We start from the raw sequence: 21,058 nt of genomic DNA on the forward strand, positions 1-21,058 counted from the left end.
AGCCGAAAGGGATAACCTGCATAAATCACTTTTATGCAGCTCATAAGATACAAATTTACTTTAATTACCAAAATAAGGTTACTGACACCAAAGACTGATTTACCAGTCACTAAATGGATTCTTCTTCTGTTTCTGGGCAATCTAAATGTGACTTAAAGCAATACATGGTTCATCAGTGACATGACTATGCCTGAATACAATGTGTGTGTGTGTGTGTGTGTGTGTGTGTGTGTGTGTGTGTGTGTGTGTGTGTGTGTGTGTCAAAATATATATACCATATGTACATATTTAAATGTTAACCATTAATGAAAATGATTGTACCACCACAAAACTATGAAGGGCTATTAAGTGATATTCCATAATATTTTTAAGGCTGTCATATATTAAAGTAAGTTATGATAAACATGTCATATTATCATACATTAAGATTATACTCTTCATCTGTATTAACCTGGATATATTACTGGTATGCCAAAATCTTTATTAAGTCAGGGTCGCCACGGCTGTCTCATTTTGAGAATGACGGATGCAGCAAAAATGATTAAGAAATATTGGTACCATGTAAGATAACACTTAAAATCACAGTTCAACTGACCTACTGCACAGTGATCTGCATTAAACTTCAATAAAATACCTGTACATAAAATGTCATGCTCCTGACCACAAAGTATATCCTGCAATTTTTATTTAGCTTTCCCATTCCCTTTGTTTATGTGCGAGCAGCACGTTCAGTCTCAATGAGGCACTCTCTAACTAGGATGCGGGCGTGGACAATGCCACGTTTCAGTCGTTCAGCACTACTCTTACTGCCTGCATATGTGGGACGAATGTCCTTTCCCATTTCTTCTATCACTGCCAACAGTTGCTGGTACTTGGACATGCCATGAGCACTGGTTGAGCTGGAAGTGGTGGTGGTCAGCCCAGCAGCTGATGGACTCAGGAGAGATGCATCAAGATCACTTGGCTGCAGACGAGCAAAAGCCTCTGCCTCAAGCTTCCGAAGTTCAGCTAAATCAGCTTTTGATAAACCTGCTGCAGCTGCTGCTGCCTGCATCTGCTGTGCCTCTAACTTTGTTAGCTGTGCTAGGGCATTGGAGTCTAGCTTAGTCAGCAGGTGAGGATCTAATTTAACAAGCTGGGCTAGTGTGTTAACATCAAGTTTGGATAGTGTATGGGTGTCCAGCTTTGACAACTGTGCCAGCTGAGCATCAAGTTTGGCCATGGCATGGGCATCAAGCTTGGAAAGTTGAGCCAAAGTGTTGACATCCATCTTAGCAATAGGGTCTAACTTAGAAAGCTGGACCAAAGTCAATGGATCCATCTTGATTTGCTGGTCAAGCTTAGCCAGCTGGGCAAGTGAGTTGGGGTCCATCTTGGCATGGACATCCAGCTTAGCAAGCTGGGCCAGGGCAGTAGGATCCATCTTGGCTTGAGCTTCCACTTTAGACAGTTGTGCCAAGATACCTGGGTCCATCTTGCTCAGAGTGTGAGGATCCATCTTCATCAAGTGGTTGAGGGAAGACACATCCTTCTTTGAAAGGTTGTGAGGATCCATTTTAGAAAGCTGTGCCAGTGCTGCATTGTTCATTTTGTTCATGGCCTGCTGGTCCAACTTAGCTAACTGATTTAGCATGGCAGTGTCCATCTTGGACAGGGCATGTGGGTCCATTTTAGCAAGTTGGGCTAATGTAGCTTGATCAATCTTGGAGAGGGAGTGAGGGTCCATTTTGGACAGCTGGGCCATGGCTACAGCATCCATGGAGGCCAGCTGGGACAGAGTGGTGGAATCCACCTTGGAAAGAGTATGTGCATCCAGTTTGGCTAGTTGGGCAAGGGTGTTAGGGTCTAGCTTGGACAGAAGGTGAGGATCCATTTTAGACAACTGGGCCAGGGTGGCAGAATCCATCTTGCTGAGGGCTGCTCGGGTATGTGCCTGCATCTGGGCATCATGCCGAACCAGCTGGGCCAACATGGCTTGGTCCATTTTAGCTAGGGTATGTGGGTCCAGCTTAGCAAGCTGACCCAGTGTTGCTTGATCCATCTTGGCCAGGATCATTGGATCAATCTTAGCCAACTGAGTAAGAGTCTGAGGGTCCATTTTGGAAAGTGTGTGAGGGTCCAACTTGGCTAGTTGTTGCAACATGGCCTGATCAGCCTTGCTCATTGACATGGAGACAGCTGCAGCAGAAGCATCCACCTTTGCCAGTTGAGCCAACATGTTGTGGTCTAGCTTGGCCAGAGTGGCTGGGTCAAGCTTGGACAACTGGGCCAGTGTTGTCTGGTCCAACTTGGCCAACAGAGTAGGATCCAGCTTAGCAAATGCATTTGCACTGGCCAGGCTGGCCTCTTGCAGCTTGGCTAAATAGGCAGCATCAGACTTGCTCATATGCTGGGCAGGGTGACCTTGTGAATGAGAAAGGGGATGTGAGGCTGGGTGTGACGTGTGTGGGGAAGTGTACGAATGCGAGGCCTCTCCCTTGCTGGTCATCATCTTCACATCCAGGTCTGGTCGCAGCTGTTTGGTTAGAACCGGGTCCAATGTCACTCCCATCTTGGCCAGAAGAGCAAAGTCAATATCTGGACCCAGCTTGGCTAATGCCTCCATGGCTGCACTCTGGGCTGATCCTCCCTTGTCCATACCAAGTGCTGAGGAAACATGGGTACATATCAATGACTGATACGAAACGGACACAAAGTAAGCCTGGTATAGTAATGACAACTTTCCTATGTATCGGGAAAAGCTAAATACATTACTGTATATACAATACCTGCGGTATTGCAAACTCGCGACACACCTAAATCTGGTAATAACAAAGCAGTTTCAATGGAGAAGGGATGAAAAGAAAGGAAAAGCACATAACAAGCTTTCTTTTTAATGTAAACAAATGAATCGAAGGATAACAACCAGCAAATCTTGTCCCTTCGAAATTATGAACAAATTATGACCAAAATCAAGATATATTCATTTTAAGATGCCTAGACGGGTTGTGTTTAAATGACTGGCAGTTATCAGAAATGAGAAAGAAAGCCAGGGCAGTTCCAATGACCAGAACAGTTAAAAGTTCTTAGAGAGAGAGAGAGAGAGAGAGAGAGAATGTGTCATTTACTTACACCTTAATTTCAAAATCTAATGTGAATCTCTCTGTTCTTTGTAGTCTTACTTTATCTATAAACTCATTTACAGGCATCACACGTGGCAAGGTACTGAAAATGAGATAAGCACATGTATTTAGTTTCCTCCATGTTTTTAATGTTTTTCCAGGAATAACTTTACCTAAGATAACAGTCTCTAAAGGGCTGATTTTTTTGTACTATCTGTAGAGCACTCATGACAACATACAGGCTATGCAATATGCATTATGGATGGACTCTCCTAAAGGTTGCCAGAAGTTCTTTTACTTCATGTAAAATGCTGTCAGGATCATAAGTAGGTTTCCTAACCTGAAATGTTCTGGACTATTAGACTATCCTCATGTTCTTACACCCCAAGAGATAATATGGGTTTAGTATTACTGTTACTCTTTAGACAGTAAACATTAAAACTTTTGAATGTTATTGGTATGCTGAGAATATATAAACTCACATTTTTCTATCTATCTATTGCCAGACGCCTCAATCCCATTTGGGGTGGCCACAAACAAATCGCCTCCAAGTCATCCTGTCCCCCACCATTTCACTGCCCTGCTCCCAACTCACACTCCCCTCTCTCATATACCTCTCCACCCCATCCCTCCATCTCATCCTCGGCCTCCCCCTCCCTCTTCCCCCCTCCACCTCACTCACATACACTCTCTTCGTCAGTCTTTCACCCTCCATCCTCTCCACATGGCCAAACCACCTCAGTGTGTTCCTCATAACGCTTCCTATCACATCCACATCCACACCACAACGCTCCTTTATATCCTCATTCGTCAGCCTGTCTCTCCATGTGACTCCACAGGCTCCTCTTAAATAACTCATTTCCACTGCTCTCACTCTTGACTTGTGTCCATCCAACAACGTCCAAGCTTCACTTCCATACATTAGAGTTGGTATCACAATACTGTCATGTAGTAACTTTTTCACTTCCATGTTCACTTCCCTGTTTCTTATCACTGCTTTCAAAGAACCAGCAACCTTTCTTCCCGGCTGTAATCTTTGAAGCACTTCACCCTCCAAACCTCCATCCTTACTCATCACACTACCCAAGTACTTAAACGTACTCACATTTTCCAATTCCTCACCATTCAACCTCGCTGTACATTCACTGACTTCACCTCTCTCAAAGACCATCTCTTTACTCTTCCCTACATTCACCTTTAGATTCCGTTTCTTACCCACTCTCCCAAACTCATCCACCAAGCCTTGCAGCTCCCCTTCGTCTTCACTCAACAACACAGTATCATCTGCAAACAACAGTACATGGAGTTTCCAAACACTATCCTCTCTCACAAAGGGCCACTAACATCCACTACCCTACCTTGTACCTCTTTTATTACCCCATCCATGTACAGATTGAACAACCATGGAGACATGACACATCCCTGTTTCAACCCAACTTTCAAAGAGAAAAATTCACTTAGTTCACCATCCACACGCATTGCAGCCTTCGCACCATCGTACATACTCTTCACAGCATTCAACAACTTCCCATCTACTCCATATATTCTTAACACTTCCCACAATCCTTGTCTATCCACCCTGTCATATGCTTTCTCCAAATCCATGAAAGGCGCATACAACTTCTTTCCCTTCTCTAGAAGCTTTTCCACTAAAGATCTAAGAATGAATATCTGATCTACACAGCCTCTTCCCTTCCTAAAGCCTCCCTGTTCTTCTCCAACTAATTTCTCTGTTCTTTCTCTAACTCTGTCAATAAGTATCCTACCATACACTTTTCCTATTATACTAAGAAGACAAATGCCCCTATGATTACCACACACTTCTTTTTCCCCTTTTCCTTTGTACAAGGGAATAATTATACCTGACTTCCAATCATATTTTTCACTGCAAATATATTATATGCAACAGTAACCATCAGTCTTTCATCCATCAAACCTGTAATGCTCTATCAAGTGTGCATGGGACTGGGGATATGCTATCCAGACATTCAAGGTGAGGGTAACCAGTACCATAATCCTGAGTAACATTATACAATGTAAACATCCCTTGGATTTTAACTTATTGGCCCCATCCAGTAAGAGTGCCTTATTCCATTATGCCACCACACATCCACTTGTTAGCAATCTGGTTGGCCAATATAGTATTGTACAGCAAACCCTCACCATTGGTGGATTCAACCTTTGTGGGTTTGGTTATTTGCACCATCCTTCCTAGAATGTCTTGGGGTCAACATGAAAGCAGTTAAATTCCTAAAGCATTGCCATGTTCAGACACAGGTTGTTATCAGCGTCAAGATCTTTAATGATAACATCATCATAATCATCTAATCCTGTGTTGCCCCATGAGGAGTGTAGGAGCCCAAGGCTAGGCAAGTTGGTCCTGACATTTAAGATGAGAGTGACCAGCCTCAATCATCCCTGAGTTGCATTACGTGAGCAATGAAACCCAACCACCCCTCGGATATAAACCTGTACAGGCTCAATCCGATCGGAGCGCCTTAATTACGCACTAAACCACCAGGCACCATAATTTTGTTACATGGTTACCACCCAGCATAGTACACTACATGGCTTCCTGGGCTACAGGAAACCACTTGTCTTGTCACTCACTGCAGAGTCACCCATAGGCAGCAGGAAGAAGAACGAATGAAGGTAATAACGACAGAAGAGGAAGGAAGAAAAGAAGGAAGAGAAGAAAGGGCAGTCCCCAAGGGCAGCACTACATCAAGTGAGTGGATAGTGAGAGCCCCCACATACCACTAAGATATTTATTCACTTAAAATCAGTTAACTTCAAACTAATCTACTTTAATAAACTGCACAGTATGCTGAATTAAAATATGTATACAGCAGACCCTCACTATAACAGACTAATTGGGAGGAAAGTCAGGTCTGTTAAAGCTGAGGGGGGTCTTCCCCCCGGTGGGATTTCAAGCACATGTTTGAAGATAAACAAGTAAATGCAAACTATTCCCATTTCATACTAACTTGACCTTTTGCAGCTTATTTCACATCACTGTCATAGCATTTCTTCATGTCTAGTATAGTAAAGTATTACTATAGTCTGTTATTAGAACTCAGATATCACGACAAGGAAAGGGCAATTTCAGGCCAGGCTGGAGTAAATAGGGTTGGAAACACATATTACAACCCATTTAATGAACACCGTTCGTTATAGCTGACAAAAGATTGATAGGGTTCGTGGCATCCGTTATATCTGATATCTGCTATATCAGGGTCCGTTCTAGCAGGGTCTACTGTATGTGAAATGTACAGTAAACTGTATGCTAAGGAGTAAAATGATCATGAAAATAGACTTCTAATGTATTACTGTATCTGCATCCTCACTTGCAAATGTAACACTTACCTTTTTAACACAGAAAATCCCCAGTACCCAAAAGACTGATACAGTATCCGAATTTTCGCTTATCCGAACTATTATTTTTTGCACCATGTTTTAATATTCAAGTTGATATTTTCATTTATTCAAATTGCCCTCCCTTCCCCAAATTCTTTACAAGACTGGTCCTCTTGGCAGTAACTGACCCTGTCAGCAGTGCAGGGCTGTCAGTTCCATGCCACAAATACCATTACAAACATTATCAAAACCACCAGCTCTGTATTGTTTCATATTGTTTATAAATAAGGCTCCAACATGCTTGCATGGGCCAGTCTTGATCACCCAATGGCAGCTCACCACGTTACTCAGTCACTGGCAGCCTCCCTATTCAGTCCCTTATCAACCCCCTTTGGACTCAGGACTGCAGGTGCGTGGGACTTGTGGTCTGTCTACTAATTTATTTTACCAATTTATTTTACTAGCTTGTGACTCTTAAAAAAAAATATATATCTAGTATAGCAATACCTTGATATACGATACCCCTAGATGCGATACCCTGGCTTAACGATGGGGGTAGAAATACCACCATACCCTGCCTAACATTGGCCAAACCCCAGTTTAAAGATGAGTTTTGATTTTTTTTTTTACTGATTTTGATGATATTTTAGAGTAAAACTGTATGTTTAAGTTGATTTATAAACTGTTTTTAGACTTAGATTAATGTGTTTTAGCCATAGGTGGGGTGAACATTGTCATTTTGGGGTACAGTTTACCAAGTATGATTTCTTCCAGACTTATATTTGACGATTTTCACATTTTATTTAATGGTTTTAGTGAGTTATTTACAGGTGCTAAGTTTAGGTTAGCTTATTTTCCAGCTGTTAGGCCATTCATATTGGCTTTAACCTCCATACTAATAGGATCGATTAATCCATTTCCAGAATTTCACTAGACTCCAAATGTGATCGACAGAGGTGCCTTTGTAAAAAAGTGCGGACACTAGGCTTCTGCCCAATTTTGATGTATATCGATGCAAACCAATGAGAACTAAGTCCTGAGTAGGGAGGGGGGAGGATCCAGGCCCCTACCCATGGTGGGGTGGGGTGATTCCCCCTCCGCCCTCTTGCCACCTTCCTCTACCCCAATACTGTACCTTTGTTCCCTCTCCCCCTCCCTCGCCTCTGACCGCCTCCTGCTCCCTCCCTCTCCCTCCCCCACCATCCTCTAACATGCCACTGTGGTCCCCCCCCCCCTTTCCCTCCCTATGTGTCTCCCTGGGGAGGTTTATATCCTCCCTACCCACCCTCCATACCCCTGCACTCCCTCTCTGCTTTTCCTCTTTGTCTTGTGGTGTCTATCTCCCACCTCTATACCCCCATACCACCCCTCTAGGTCTCTCCCCACCCTACCCCCAACCCCCCACCCCCTGTAGTATGCCATCCACTTACCTCTCCCCCCCCCACCTAGAGTATTATACGTCACTGTTACTATTCATGTCGCGTGTTTTCATTCAATACCAGATTACTGTTGATTACTCTTTGTGTAATTGCATACACCGACACACAAAACATAGAATGTGTGTTTTTTCATGTTTTTTTTTTCTTTTCTTTTTTTTTTTAAGAATTTCCATTATTTTTTGCATGTTTTTGGGGGGAACTGTATATTTGTGTTTGTCTTTCTCTTACACCATTATCACTATTTTGCATGCTTTAGCTTTTTTTTCCCCTTGAAATTCTTACAGCTGCTTGATTTGACAGCTCTGAGGGGAAGGGATGGGGGAGAAGGGGTGAGGGGAGAGGGGGTGGTGGAGTGTGTAACACCAAGAAAGATTTTGCATGCTTTGGCTCAATTTCTTTTTTATTTTGACACCTACACAGTGAGGGAAGGGGATGGGGGGAGGGAAGGTGGGGAGGGGAGAAATGCTGGGGGGAAGGGTGTTGGGAGTTAGTGAGGAACACCAGCAAAATTATTGTGTATGCTATTGTTTGAGGGGGGAAAAAAAAAAAAAAAAAAAAAAAGCTAGAAAATTGACGGGTGAGGGTAGGGGGGGAGGAAGGTAGGGGAGGAAGAGAGGGGGGGTGATGGAAGTGGGTGAGGAAGGTAATGGGAGGGGAGGAATGAGGGTGGGATAGGGTGGGAATGCACAGAAAACTGGAGTCGCCCCACCTGGAAGGGAACCAGTTGGTCTAAGATGCTCTGGTTTGTGGCACAAGGTGTGTAAATTCAAGCTCTAAACCTTGGGCATAAAACTTTTTACTTCTGTAAGAGTTGAAAAATCAGCTTGATATACTGTACAGGTTTTCAGGGAAGTTCGGTCGATTGAATTGCGTATCCTAGGGGGTTAAACTTGTTCTTGGGGGGGAGGCGGTGGCTCAATCGGTAGAGTTGGCCTGCAGTCCTAACGGACCCAGGTTCAAATCCCGCTGGTGCAGGGAACAGTTTAAGGATTTGAATTTCATAAAATCAGACTTTACTGTTCTACCAGAAGACCCGCCGACATGTCGTAAAAATATCCCCGCTAATACCAATACACCAGTCCTGTATGAGACAGCCCTAGCATGTATTCAGTATGGAAGGTGGGTGTTAGCGTCGAAGTGGTGACATGTAGAGGTGTGCGGTGCGTAGGAGGACTACTGGGCCTTGAAAGCAGGCTGTGAAGCCTATGCCCAGAGTCGGTCACATAAAAAAAAAAAAAAAAAAGGGTGGGATTTGGACTTGATTTGGGAGGAAACCCAAGGCTTGTAAATGCTCCCCATTACTTTACATGTTAAAAGTACCCCGATATAAGATACCTCACCTGACGATGGGGTTTTACCTAAGCAATTACACTGTTAAACTGGCGTATGCCTGTATATTAAAAACAAATAATAAAGCATGATATCTTCTGAATATTCCCAAAACTTTGTGAAAATTTCCATAATACTGTACAGTAGAACCTCTTTGGTCCGGACCCCTTTAATCCGGACTTCTGTTAATCCGGACAAAATTTTAAAATAATAAGCTCCAAAAATATGTTGAAAGTAATTCTGAAGTCATTTTCAGTATCAGCGCGGAAAGCGATCATCATTCGTTTAGTCTCGGATCACGCTAGGTCTCAACATGGGCTCCTGTTTAAACACATGCTAGCATTTGTTCCATCAACTAGTTCACCAACCACTAATATTTTTACGCTGTATTTCAAAAGTTAATCCTCCTTACCATGCCCCTTAATGCAAGTGTAGCTTCTGCAATGAATAAAGGTGTTAAAAGGAGGAGTTTACTTACACAAAAATGGGTCAGAATATTCTGCAGTGTTCAGTGATTACTGTAGGTTATTTTTTGTACTTAAATGTGCTTTACTTGTACATCAGACATTAGCTTCTTGCCCATATGGGCGTTACCAATATGCCAAAGATGATAATGTATTTTTTGCCTTCATAAGTTTTATTTTTTTTCCAAATAATACAGTTAACTAATTAATTTATTTTTTTGCCTACACAGGCCTTAGTCACTTACTACAATTTAAAATGTAGGCTAGTTTCTTGTCATGGCCTTACCTGTAAATTATGCAATACAAAACTATTGTACATGATTAGTTTGGTTATTTTAGTATCCTTTCATCTTTTGCAGTTACGTAGGGTTGACATATGCCACATATGTTAATAATTAACAAACATACCATATGTAGACAGTTTTTGGTATGAACTGGAGATTACCCTGATGGTCCGGACAATCTGCTAATTCGGACAACCCTTCCCCCCATATAGTCCGAATGAGAGAGGTTCTACTGTACTGTGGGATTTCTTGCCTTTATCTAACTATCTCCATAATACACCCAGATTTCTTGCCACTGGGTATTAAAAACTGACGCTAAATAGACGCGTTTGCCTCTAAACACTCAGCTGGTAATACTATATCACTGTTGCTGTTTTGGAAGCACAGTAACAGTCAATTTTTCTTTACATTTAGCCATAAATTGTTGTGTTACTTACATTATATGATACATGTTGCAAGTACTGTGCTATTTATGTATGAACTCACTATATCATGACAGGATGTTATGACTGGTCTGGTAAAGTCACACAGCAAATCTCTATTTTTGAGGACTGTTCTATTATAAGCTGATCAGCTGGTTATTCAAGTGGTTAGACTTGGGCCAGCAAATGCAACAGTTCAAACAATGTTAGGTAAATTCTGTACAGTAATATCCTGATATACGAGATGCGATATCCCAGCTTAACGATGGGAGAACAAATACCACCATACCCAGCCTAATGATGGCCAAACCGTGGTATAACAATGGGTTATGATTTTTTTACCAATTTTGATGATATTTTTGACTAAAATTGTGTTTAGGTTGATTTATAAACAGTTTTTAGACTTAGATTAATGTGTTTTAGCCATAGGTGGGGTAAACATTGTCATTTTGAGGTACAATTTACTAAGTTTGATTTTTTTCAGATTTATAATTGACAATTTTCTGATTTTATTTAATGGTTTTAGTGAGTTATTTACAGGTGTTAGGCTTAGATTAGCTTTATATACAGCTGTCAGGACATTTAGATTGGCTTTAAACTTGTTTCGGGGCTAATTTGGGTGGGTCTGGATTTGGTTGGGGGGGGGGGGGAACCCAAGGCTGAAAAACACATCCCATTACACTCAAACCTCGATTTAAGGGACTTCCATTTAAGGGATTTCAGATTTAAAGGACTCCATTTAAGGGACTTGACAAACAGACAGGGCCATTCAAAAAGTCCACTGCTTGAAACATTAATAGGCTTCTTTATACAGTACTGTACCTGTAAAATTATATTCAAAATCATATAAATAAGTAAGATAAGTGAAACAATCACTGCATTTCATAATAAATTTTTCTTTATATGTGATGAAACAATGGACATTTTCAAGTACGGGACAAGTTGATTCCCCATTTAGTCCCTTAAATCGAGGTTCGAGTGTACTTTACATGTTAAAACTACCCCAATATACGTTACCTCGCCTAATGATGTTTTTTTTTTACCTAACCAACTGCGTCATTAAACTGGGGTATACCTGTATTCATATATATTCTATGATGTCTGTTAACTGCTCAGGGTTTTGTGCAGCTTTAGATGATTACTGACTGTAGCTTATGTCTGATGCAGGTACTGTGCTGCTGTAAGTCTATAATGAGTATGTTATGACTGGGTATGTACAGCACACCATTATACGACAAGGATGTGTTTGAAAATATCCACTGTATAGCAGTTATCATATGCTGAGGCGAGTAAATTATTGAATACCATAGATTCAAAGGGGATATGTTTATGGCCCAGAGCCAACCACCCAACAAAGTCTAAGAAGAGTTTCTAAGTCACCTAAACTAGTTGCTATTTCACTGCACTGCACATCACTTGCTGCTTACCACCAAAAATAAGTCTAAAAACAAGTTTCCTGCCCACCTAAACAGGTAGTTATTTCACTTCACTTCACTTCACTTGCTGCTTGAACTCCAACACCACACTACAGTTCCATCACTGACACTAACACACCCAATAGTGATGAGTGCAAATGCCATCTCGGAAGAAACAAATGACAGTAGACATGTGTGATGGCAAATGTATGAGTAAAAATAGCGATCATACTAGGTTTGTTCAGAAAGCATCGTACCTGAGGCTCTAAAAAAATAAACAGTTAACCTGTTTAGCTAGGACACTAATCTCTCTCAAAGTAGTCCCCTCCTAACTTAACACACATATCCCAGTGTTCTTTCCCCTGCCTGATACATTTTTCAAAGTTGGTTTTTGGTATCTCCTGCACGTGCTTCGTTGCATGCATCATAATCTCTTCTCATCTCAAATCGGGAACCCTTCACCAGAGTTTTGAGCTTGAGGAAAAACCAAAAGTCGCACGGAGCTATGTCAGGTGAGCAGGGAGCCTGCTGGCCCTGCAGGATGTCATGCTTGGCCCAAAATTCCTGAATCAGTTGAGAAGAATGAGCAGGGCCATTGTCATGGTGCAGCTTCCAACTTGCTGCTTTCCAAAGGTCTGGTCTCTTCTGCCAAACTGCGTCACAAAGGCAACAGATAACACTGAGGTAGTAATATACTGTATGTTGACAGTTTGACCTTCTGGTATGTATTCGTGATGCACAACACCACAGCAGCTGAAGAAAATTGTCAACATGAGAATGCATTTCACCTTGCTGCTGACCTGTCATGCACTTTTTTTGGCCAAAGCGACTCTGCATGCTTCCACTGGGACAATTGTGCTTTGCCTTCTGGGTCGTGCCTGTACACCCAAGTCTCACCTCCAGTGATAACAGTCTTCAGAAAGTTTGGATCACAAGTTGCACACTCAAACATGTCTTGGGCAACATTCATCTGAGAGAAGAGATCATGACAAATGTGATGAAACACCTGCAGGAGATACCAAAAACTAGCTCTGAAAAATGTTTCAGGCAGTGGAAACAACAGTGGGCTATGTGTGTCATGTCAAAATGGACCTAATCTGAGAGGAATTAGTGTCCTACCTCAAAAGGTTAGGTATTTATTTTTTAGAACCTAAGGTCAGATACTTTCTGAACAGCCCTTGTACACCAACCTGTGAGTCTTTATACGGGATTGTAATCATCATATGAATACAGTATATGTTAAAGTTCTACCTTACTTCGAGAACAGATCCTAACTTTTTCATTACTGTATAAGGATTCATCGCATAATGGTTCATCGTAGAACGTGGGTCTCCTGTACTTGGTGGCGTTGACAAAAGGCACCTAACAGTAAACCTCTATGGCAATGGTTCTCAACTTGTTTTAGGCCATGGACCACCAGCCCAATTTAAATAAATATCATGGACCATTTCATTTTTGAGTTATGATAAATAAAGCATACACAACAAACATTTTGGTTAGAAATATATTTCTTACAAACAGAATTTCGAGAAATAATATAAAATAGTAGACAGCTGACATTTTGGTCTGAAATATATTTCTTCCAAATATAATTTCCACGAAATACATGAATACTTCTATAACATTTTGCTGTGAAATTTATTTCTAACAAACACATTTTGAAATTATGTAGAAGTATACAGCTAACATTTTTCTTTGCAACCAGACTTTTGGATTCTCTTCTCACTGACAAGCTTTTCAGTGTTAGGAGTGGTACTTCATAATGCACAATGAATATCGCTTTCTACTGCAAGCCGATTCCTCTGGACTTAATGTGCAACAAACATGAAAATCTGCTCTCACACATGGAAGTTGATGCAAATGGCAGAAGACTTCTGACTGCATGTGTTGATGGATCTGGGTAAGTACCAATCATACTGGAATAATCAATATGAATAATACAATAAAATGAATGGCCAATTATTTATTTTGATGAAATTTTTCGTACTGAATTTTCAATAAATTTTAAAATATATTCACCAATCTCCAGTTTATTACCAAATATAGTGAACGTCCTGTGGACCACCAGTTGAGAACCACTGCTCTATGGCAACCTCACAATCCCATCAAGCATGTCAATATCTGAAAAATCACTATTTTTGATACCATTACTTGGCCTAACTTCTCTGGATACAGGTGGCTCCCTGTGCTGTTATAATGTCACGATTCACGTTAATCAATTACTGTATTAATAGATCAATTTCTATCGAAGATATACTTCATGGAAACAAAAAAATGATAAGTGGCAGGTAGCTAGTGTTACATCTGTACTGATCATGATAAGTTCATGCATCAAATCTGGTGTGCTGGTGCACAGAAGTTGGATGTAAACAAACACAACACACCAGTATCCTAAAGAAAGCACCAGGAACGCACTGCACCAGCCTTAATGCCACCGAGCACTCCTAGGGTAGAAGGGGTAGCAATGAAACCACACAACGTGGGAGTCTCTGCTAATCATTTATTTATGAACAATAACAACAGGAGTGATACTGTCATACTATGGTGGTAGATGGTGGTGACCATCATTTACTCACTAGATGTAGTACTGCCTGCTTCTTCTGTCACCTTTATCATTCTATTATTGTGTCTGTCCTCCTCTCATCCTACTCCCTCTCCTTCATGTCACTTCTTAAATTAATTCTTTACACTTCAGGTGACTACATGGAGTGACAAGCCTAATGGTTTCCTGCAGTGGTGGGCAAGTTAATGAAAAAACGTTAGCTTCGTTAACCGTTAATCCGTTAGTCAATTAATTGGCTTCGTTAAAGTTAACCAGTTAATTTCTTTATTTTGCCAAAAATTATCGGAGCCAACCGTTAATCCATTAATCCGCTAGTTTTACATATGAAACTCGATTTTCCTTAATAAAAGACTTGTTTAGTCTGCCTGACTAGCTTCCTGGAAGTAGGTGGAGTGGATTCATCACTGGACTGACTTAAGCTGGAGAAATTCCTCTTCCTGCCACGATTAGATGCTGCCTTGCAAGCCTCCTCCACCTGTGTGTAGTCGGCAGGATGTTTATTCCTGAAGTGGCTCTTAACTCGCCCCGTCCCGACCACTTTTCCACCACTGACTCCCTCCAGTCCCGATCAATTTTGGAAAAAAAATTTTTTGGCTCAAACCTCCGCTTTTGGTGAGAAACATCGAAAATTCATAGAGAAATCGCTCACCTGAGGTTTAAAATACTCAATACAGGTAGAAGTACTCCTTACCTTACTGGGTTTTCTATCAGGCTGGCTCCAAAGAAAACGAGTTCTATGGGAGGGTAACTACTGTACTCCACACCACTTATAACTGGTATTTATTTAATTATTTGATAGAAATTTATATGTAGTACGAGAGTATATTGGTTTTCACACAGTAATATAGGCAATATAAGAATTGTTTCACTCACCAAACACATCAACATACCTGACCTTTTTTGACGACATTACCTGTTCATCATTTCTGACTGTTTCTTCCTCTAATGCTACATAAACTTTGTCCTCAACGTTGTCATCGATTGGGGAATCACTCTGGCCCTGAATTTCATACTATGGCACGACATGTCTTTACTCTGGTAACAGGTGAATTGCCGAGACAATGGCGTGCGAGGGGGGGGGGGAGGTCATGCAGAGTAAGGCATTGTCCTTGCCTGGCATCTTGTAGAGGAAGGTGTCCCGTGTATACGTAACAAAAATCACACGCGAATTGAAAATTGTGCAAATTAGGGACCTTGCAATTGATTCATGTTTATATACGTCAACGGGAGTGGCAGTATATTCACGTCAACGGGATGCGGCGGGTTAATGTTGTTGTTGCTGCTCTTGTGGGCCCTGAATTCATGCTGCTTGGGCAGGCAGACCTTACACTGGAAAATATAATTGCTGCCCTCTGCTTTCAAGTGCAATAAAAACTTTTCAAGATGCGGCCTGGGGTTCTCACATAACTCAGAGTTATCACCATCACCAGACAACAGTTTCCTCTTTCCTGCCTATTCATTCTGTCCTGGCCGACTACAGACAACTGAGATGTACTGGACTGAGACGCCACAACTATGAAACTGAATCTATGAGTATGATCCCTCCACAGTCCAAACTCCAAAATTCTGTTGGCTTAGAGCCGATACTACCAACACCATGCTTAAACATGCAGTATCGATACTATGTTCGAGTATCGAGTATAAATGAGTACAGTGTCAGTACATGCATGGTATGCATGAAATTTTCGGACAGTGAGTGATACGACAGTAGTAGAAATATTCATTATGGGAAATTATTTGACTTTTCACTGTTTTATGAGTTGCCTTTTTTTTCTCTCTCTCTCTCTCTCTCTCCAGCAACATGGTCGAAGTATGCCGTTATAAAACCTGTGTGAAGTTGTGAACCATCTGTTATATGATATAACAGATGGTTCACAACTTCAGATCTAAGTTCATATAACTTACATGAACTTAGATCTGACACATACACACAAAATTCGTATCGATTTCTGCATCACGGTGTCGCTCACCAATAACTTTGACACTATCAATTTGACGATTTAAATGTTGATTCAAAGCGTTTCTTACCTAAAGTGACCTGTTTTAGGACATAATTAATGGATCAACGAAAATGTTAACGGAAGTTACCGCTAATTCGTTAAGTTCAGTAAAAAATTAATGATTTAACTCGGTAACAAAAACATTAGCTTCATTAATAACAGATTAACGATTAATGCGTTAATGCCCACCACTGGTTTCCTGTAACCTGGGAAACCATACACAATGCCAGGTGGTAGCCATATAACCAGATAATGGGCTGATGTGGCACCCACAATGGTACCCCTGTTAACTGGGTGGAGACATGTAAAAGCTATGTCCATCCAGGCATGAAACCTCCATACTTTTCCCAGTCCTTCACCACTGCGTGGCGCTGTCAACCAAAGGAGAACATTGGTTTACTGCATCGGGCAGCCCCGCAAGGGAAACTAATTGCCCGTGGTTGATGGATCTGCTTGACCACACAGACTGAGGATGATCAACGACAACACAGCATATGATGACAGTGAAGCTAAATACAGAGATAGCCTGATTATCCGGGCTATATGGTGTTAAGGGGTTCCCGATTGGTCCGAAAGCACGATTAATCCAGGGGAAACACAAGTACTGTACTGTTAGACTGATTTATTTACCGGTAAATGTACACTTTAAGTACCAGAAAGACCTTTCCAGTTCAATGTATATTCCTCCAGCTTGTTTCAGTATTTTTCAGACTATATTCAGTTCGGTAAATCAAGTTTTCTTACTGAAAGATTTCCACCCTGTTAGTATCATCTCGTTCTAAAGCTGTACCTACGATTGTTTCCAGCACAATGGACGAAACTCATCGTACTCAAATGTGGACTTCGTTTCCCAACTTCCCAACTGAAGATTTGGTTAGGTTACATTATTAGGTGCAGTTAAGCTAGGTTAGGCCAGGTTTAAACACTTAGATTAGAACAGTGTCTTCTGCCATTACGTTAACTAATCAAAGAGTCGTCACACCAGAACAGCTAAAAACAGCGGGGAAAGATTTAACAAGAAATGTTTATTTACCAACCCAGAAATAATCAGAAAAATATAACAGACTATCAGGATGAACTGATTTGGTAAGGTGCTTTTACTGCTTACGCAAAGCGTATGTTTACCCCCCTCAAATCCTCAATGTTTGTGAGCTCAGAAATTTGTGTGCTCCCGTGGCAGACCTTGAAACCATTTTTTCAAAGTTATAAAGTCAGTTTCTTTTTCTTACAGATTTGAAAAGACTCGTCTGGTACACCTGGCTTTTTCCCCTCCTCCCTAAACCCATCTTGTGATTTGCTATGATTCGTGAAAGAAAATTAGGGGGCATGTTACATTAGAATTTAAACATAAAGTTAGGGTGCATGTTACTTTAGCATTTAAACATATCAGCGAAAACATCCGGGATAAAAGAACCGCCGAGCTGTTTGGGATGGTAAGAGTAGGGTCGTGTAAACATACCAGTGACCGTTCCCTTCCCATAATTGTTCGCAGTTTTTATGGCTCTCCCTAACTTAACGTTACTGACACCAGTACAGTAAAGCATTGTTCAAGGCTAGCAGCCATAAGGGGTTAATGGAATACATTATTGTTTGTATCAATACTCTCTCTTTCACACATACACGAACGAACAAAAGAATGTGAAATAAATGTACACCTAACTGTAAGGAGCAGAAATAACTGTATGCTCTGTCGGTCCGAAATGTATTGGGAAGCGACATCGAACACAGAATGTGGAACTGAATGCCACCTTACGAGAACACTTGAGATGAAAGTATTTATTCTTATTAGTAAACATAATTGTTCCATTTCGTCCCCTATAATTGTGAAACTCGTAAATTTTCGTCCAAGCATACACCCTAATAACCTTACCAATTCAATTCATATTCTCTAGTTTGTTTTCTGTATTTTTCTAGTTTGTTTTCTTATTATCATAACGTTCCTTAAGCCTTACCTACGATTGTTTCCGGCATAATGGAAGAAACTTACTCATAATTAGGGTGCATGTTACATTAGCATTTAAACATATCAGCGAAAACATCTCAGATGAAGTGGCAGGCCGCCTGACTGTTTGAGATGGTAGAGGAGGGTCGTGAAAACATACCAGTGACCTTCGTTCCCTTCCCATAATTGTTCGCATTTTTTTATAGCTCTCCCTAACCCAACATCCCTGACACCGGTACAGTAAACCATTGTTTGAGGCTGACAGCTATGATGGGGTTAATGGAATGCATCATTGTTTATATTAATACTCTCTTTCATACATACAGTACACTTAAGAACGAACAAAAGAGTGAACAGTAAATGTAAGAGGAAGAAATAACAATGCTCTGTCGGTCCAAAATGTGTTGGGAAGTGCGATACCTAACAAAGAATCCAGAACTGAATGCTAACTTACGAGAACACATGAGATGAGTATTTTTTTTTTTTTTTTTTTCTGATTAGCAGACAGTCTTGTTTCATTTTGTTCCCTAAAACTAGGAAACCCATTACTTTTCATCTAAGCATACAGCCTAAAGACTTCAGCAATTCACTTCATATCCCTCCAGTTTGTTTTCTGTGTTTTTCTATTTTGAGGGTAGTAAATTACCTTCTCTTGCTGAAAGATTTTCTCTTTTATCACGTTTTTAAGCCATACCTACGATTGCTTCGGGCATAATGGAAGAAACTCATCGTACACAAAAGTGGATTTAGTTTCCCAATTTCAAACCTGGAGCCCAGGTTAGGTTAAATTGGGTTTAATTATTAAAAAGTTAAGCAAGGTTAGGCTACGTCAGGAGTATCAGTTGCCTCACCAAACTCCACCCTACCACCCTTGTGATCAAGTTGTGAGCAGGTGTGGGTGGGGGCAGGGTCAGCAGGACTCTCTCTGGTTTATCCATGCCTCTCTCCCTAGCAACTGGATGCTTCCTGTTTAAACCGAAGCATTCGTACGGATAATTCTATGAATTACTGTACCACTGAACCATTGGGTCACGGCCCGGATATACCGAAAGCTGGATAATCCGAGCCTGGATAATCGAGCTTCCACTGTATTGTGCTTATTTACTTGCATTTGCCAAGCAGCAATATTCACGAAGTTCAAAAATTTAAAAATGTCAAATTCTCTTACAAGTTAACAGCTTCAAAGGTATTTTATATCTGCAGAAACTATGCACTTATAACAATAAAATTATAGTTTACTGTACATAAATGACACCATTCAAGCACATCCAGATTCTGCTTGTTTTATGATGGACCACTTTGTAACTGTGTGCTTATACAAGCTTCATATATCCCATTGGATCCCAGGGCTGCTGGGCGAGGCATTGCACTGGGAGGGTACGAAGCGTACCGCCCTCCCCCTATCGGCTCATAGTCGCAAAGCTCATAGGTCCCTACCCGTGGGTTCCCTACTTTATTAAGATTTGAAAATTCCCAGTTCTGTCCAATACTGAGGACACTGGGCTCCAATGAGATATTAGTGCCATTTTTCAATGCATGGTAGCCATTTTAGCTTGTAAAATTGCTATGATCCCCTACAAGTCATGAGCAGTTGCCAAGACACAAGCCTAAACCATGATGGCTGACGGTGTATTTGTGCAGAACCCTGTTTTGAGTCATCTGCACATGCCGAGCCTCTCACACCAACCCTTTGAACCAGTTCAGTCTCATTTGTATGCCTCTCAAGCATTCTTCTCCTAGCATACACTGCTTCAATTCCACATCTATCAAATGTCTTGCCACTCTGCAGTCAGCACAGGCATTACTGTACAGTGTCAGTGATCAACAACAGTGTGGAATTAAAGCAGCAAAATATGTGCAGTAAGTGAAATAACCAGATAAAAACCCAGTTTAAAGAGTCATAAACCTATTTTCATACCTACAAAATATGGTCGCCTACTTCCAAAAACATATCTCCACTGAATCTATATTATAATGTGTGTGTGTGTGTGTGTGTGTGTGTGTGTGTGTGTGTGTGTGTTTTATGCGAGGAAGAAGGAACCAAAGGCCGTGAGCCTGCAATAAGAGTTCCCTCCAAGAGAAAAACAAAATAAAAGAGAGAGCCAAATTCAAGTCCCATTCATTTCGAGATGCATGGACACACTGCGTTTGAAAGACTGGAGATCATAGGCAGCAGGAAATAAAAACAGAGAGAGACAGTTCCAGAGCTGACCTGTTGCATAAATGAAGGACTGGGAGTAACGGTAAACTCTTGCATTAGAGAGTTGGACAGAAAAGGGATGAGAGTTTGCTGCTAGACGGGTGCTACGCGCCCGTCGTAGAGGTGGAGGAATGCATGCAGACAGTTCAGAGGAGCAGTGATCATTAAAGTAGCAACAGAAAAGAGATAAAGATGCAACAGTGCGGCGAAGAGACAGATGTTGAAGGGAGTCAGTAAGAAGAGGAGGGTTAATGAGACGAAAAGCCTTTGACTCCACCCTATTGAGAAGAGCTGTAAGTGGGGAGCCTCCCCACACATGAGAGTTGTACTGCACACAGGAGCGGATAAAACCCCAGTATAGAGCCAACAATTGTGCAGGGGTAAAGAAAGAATGGAGTTGGCTTAGCACACCCAATCTCTTGGAAGCAGATTTTACAAGAGATGTAATATGATCTTTCCAAGATAAGTCCCGAGTAAATGAAACCCCAAGCATGTTCAAGGATGATGCAGGTTTAAGCTGAATATTATTAAACATTAGTGGG

At 41.2% G+C, this 21,058-nt stretch overlaps 1 protein-coding gene across 1 annotated transcript; it reads right to left on the reverse strand.

Annotated features, from left to right (window-relative positions):
- Positions 1 to 361: 361 nt before the first annotated feature.
- On the reverse strand, positions 362 to 2,638 carry LOC145403614 (uncharacterized). Its single transcript, XM_080275291.1, has one exon. The coding sequence runs from the start codon at positions 2,636 to 2,638 to the stop codon at positions 710 to 712; it is 1,929 nt and encodes a 642-aa protein (XP_080131417.1). The 3' UTR covers positions 362 to 709.
- Positions 2,639 to 21,058: the final 18,420 nt, after the last annotated feature.

Source organism: Coenobita brevimanus, chromosome 61 (assembly GCF_032717465.1).
Source record: "Coenobita brevimanus isolate Jiangsu-jjx chromosome 61, ASM3271746v2, whole genome shotgun sequence".
Classification (NCBI taxonomy): Eukaryota; Metazoa; Arthropoda; class Malacostraca; order Decapoda; family Coenobitidae; genus Coenobita; species Coenobita brevimanus.

Coding starts and splice junctions, on each gene's coding strand:
- LOC145403614 (XM_080275291.1), bottom strand. CDS start 2,638: ATGGACAAGGGAGGATCAGCCCAGAGTGCAGCCATGGAGGCATTAGCC.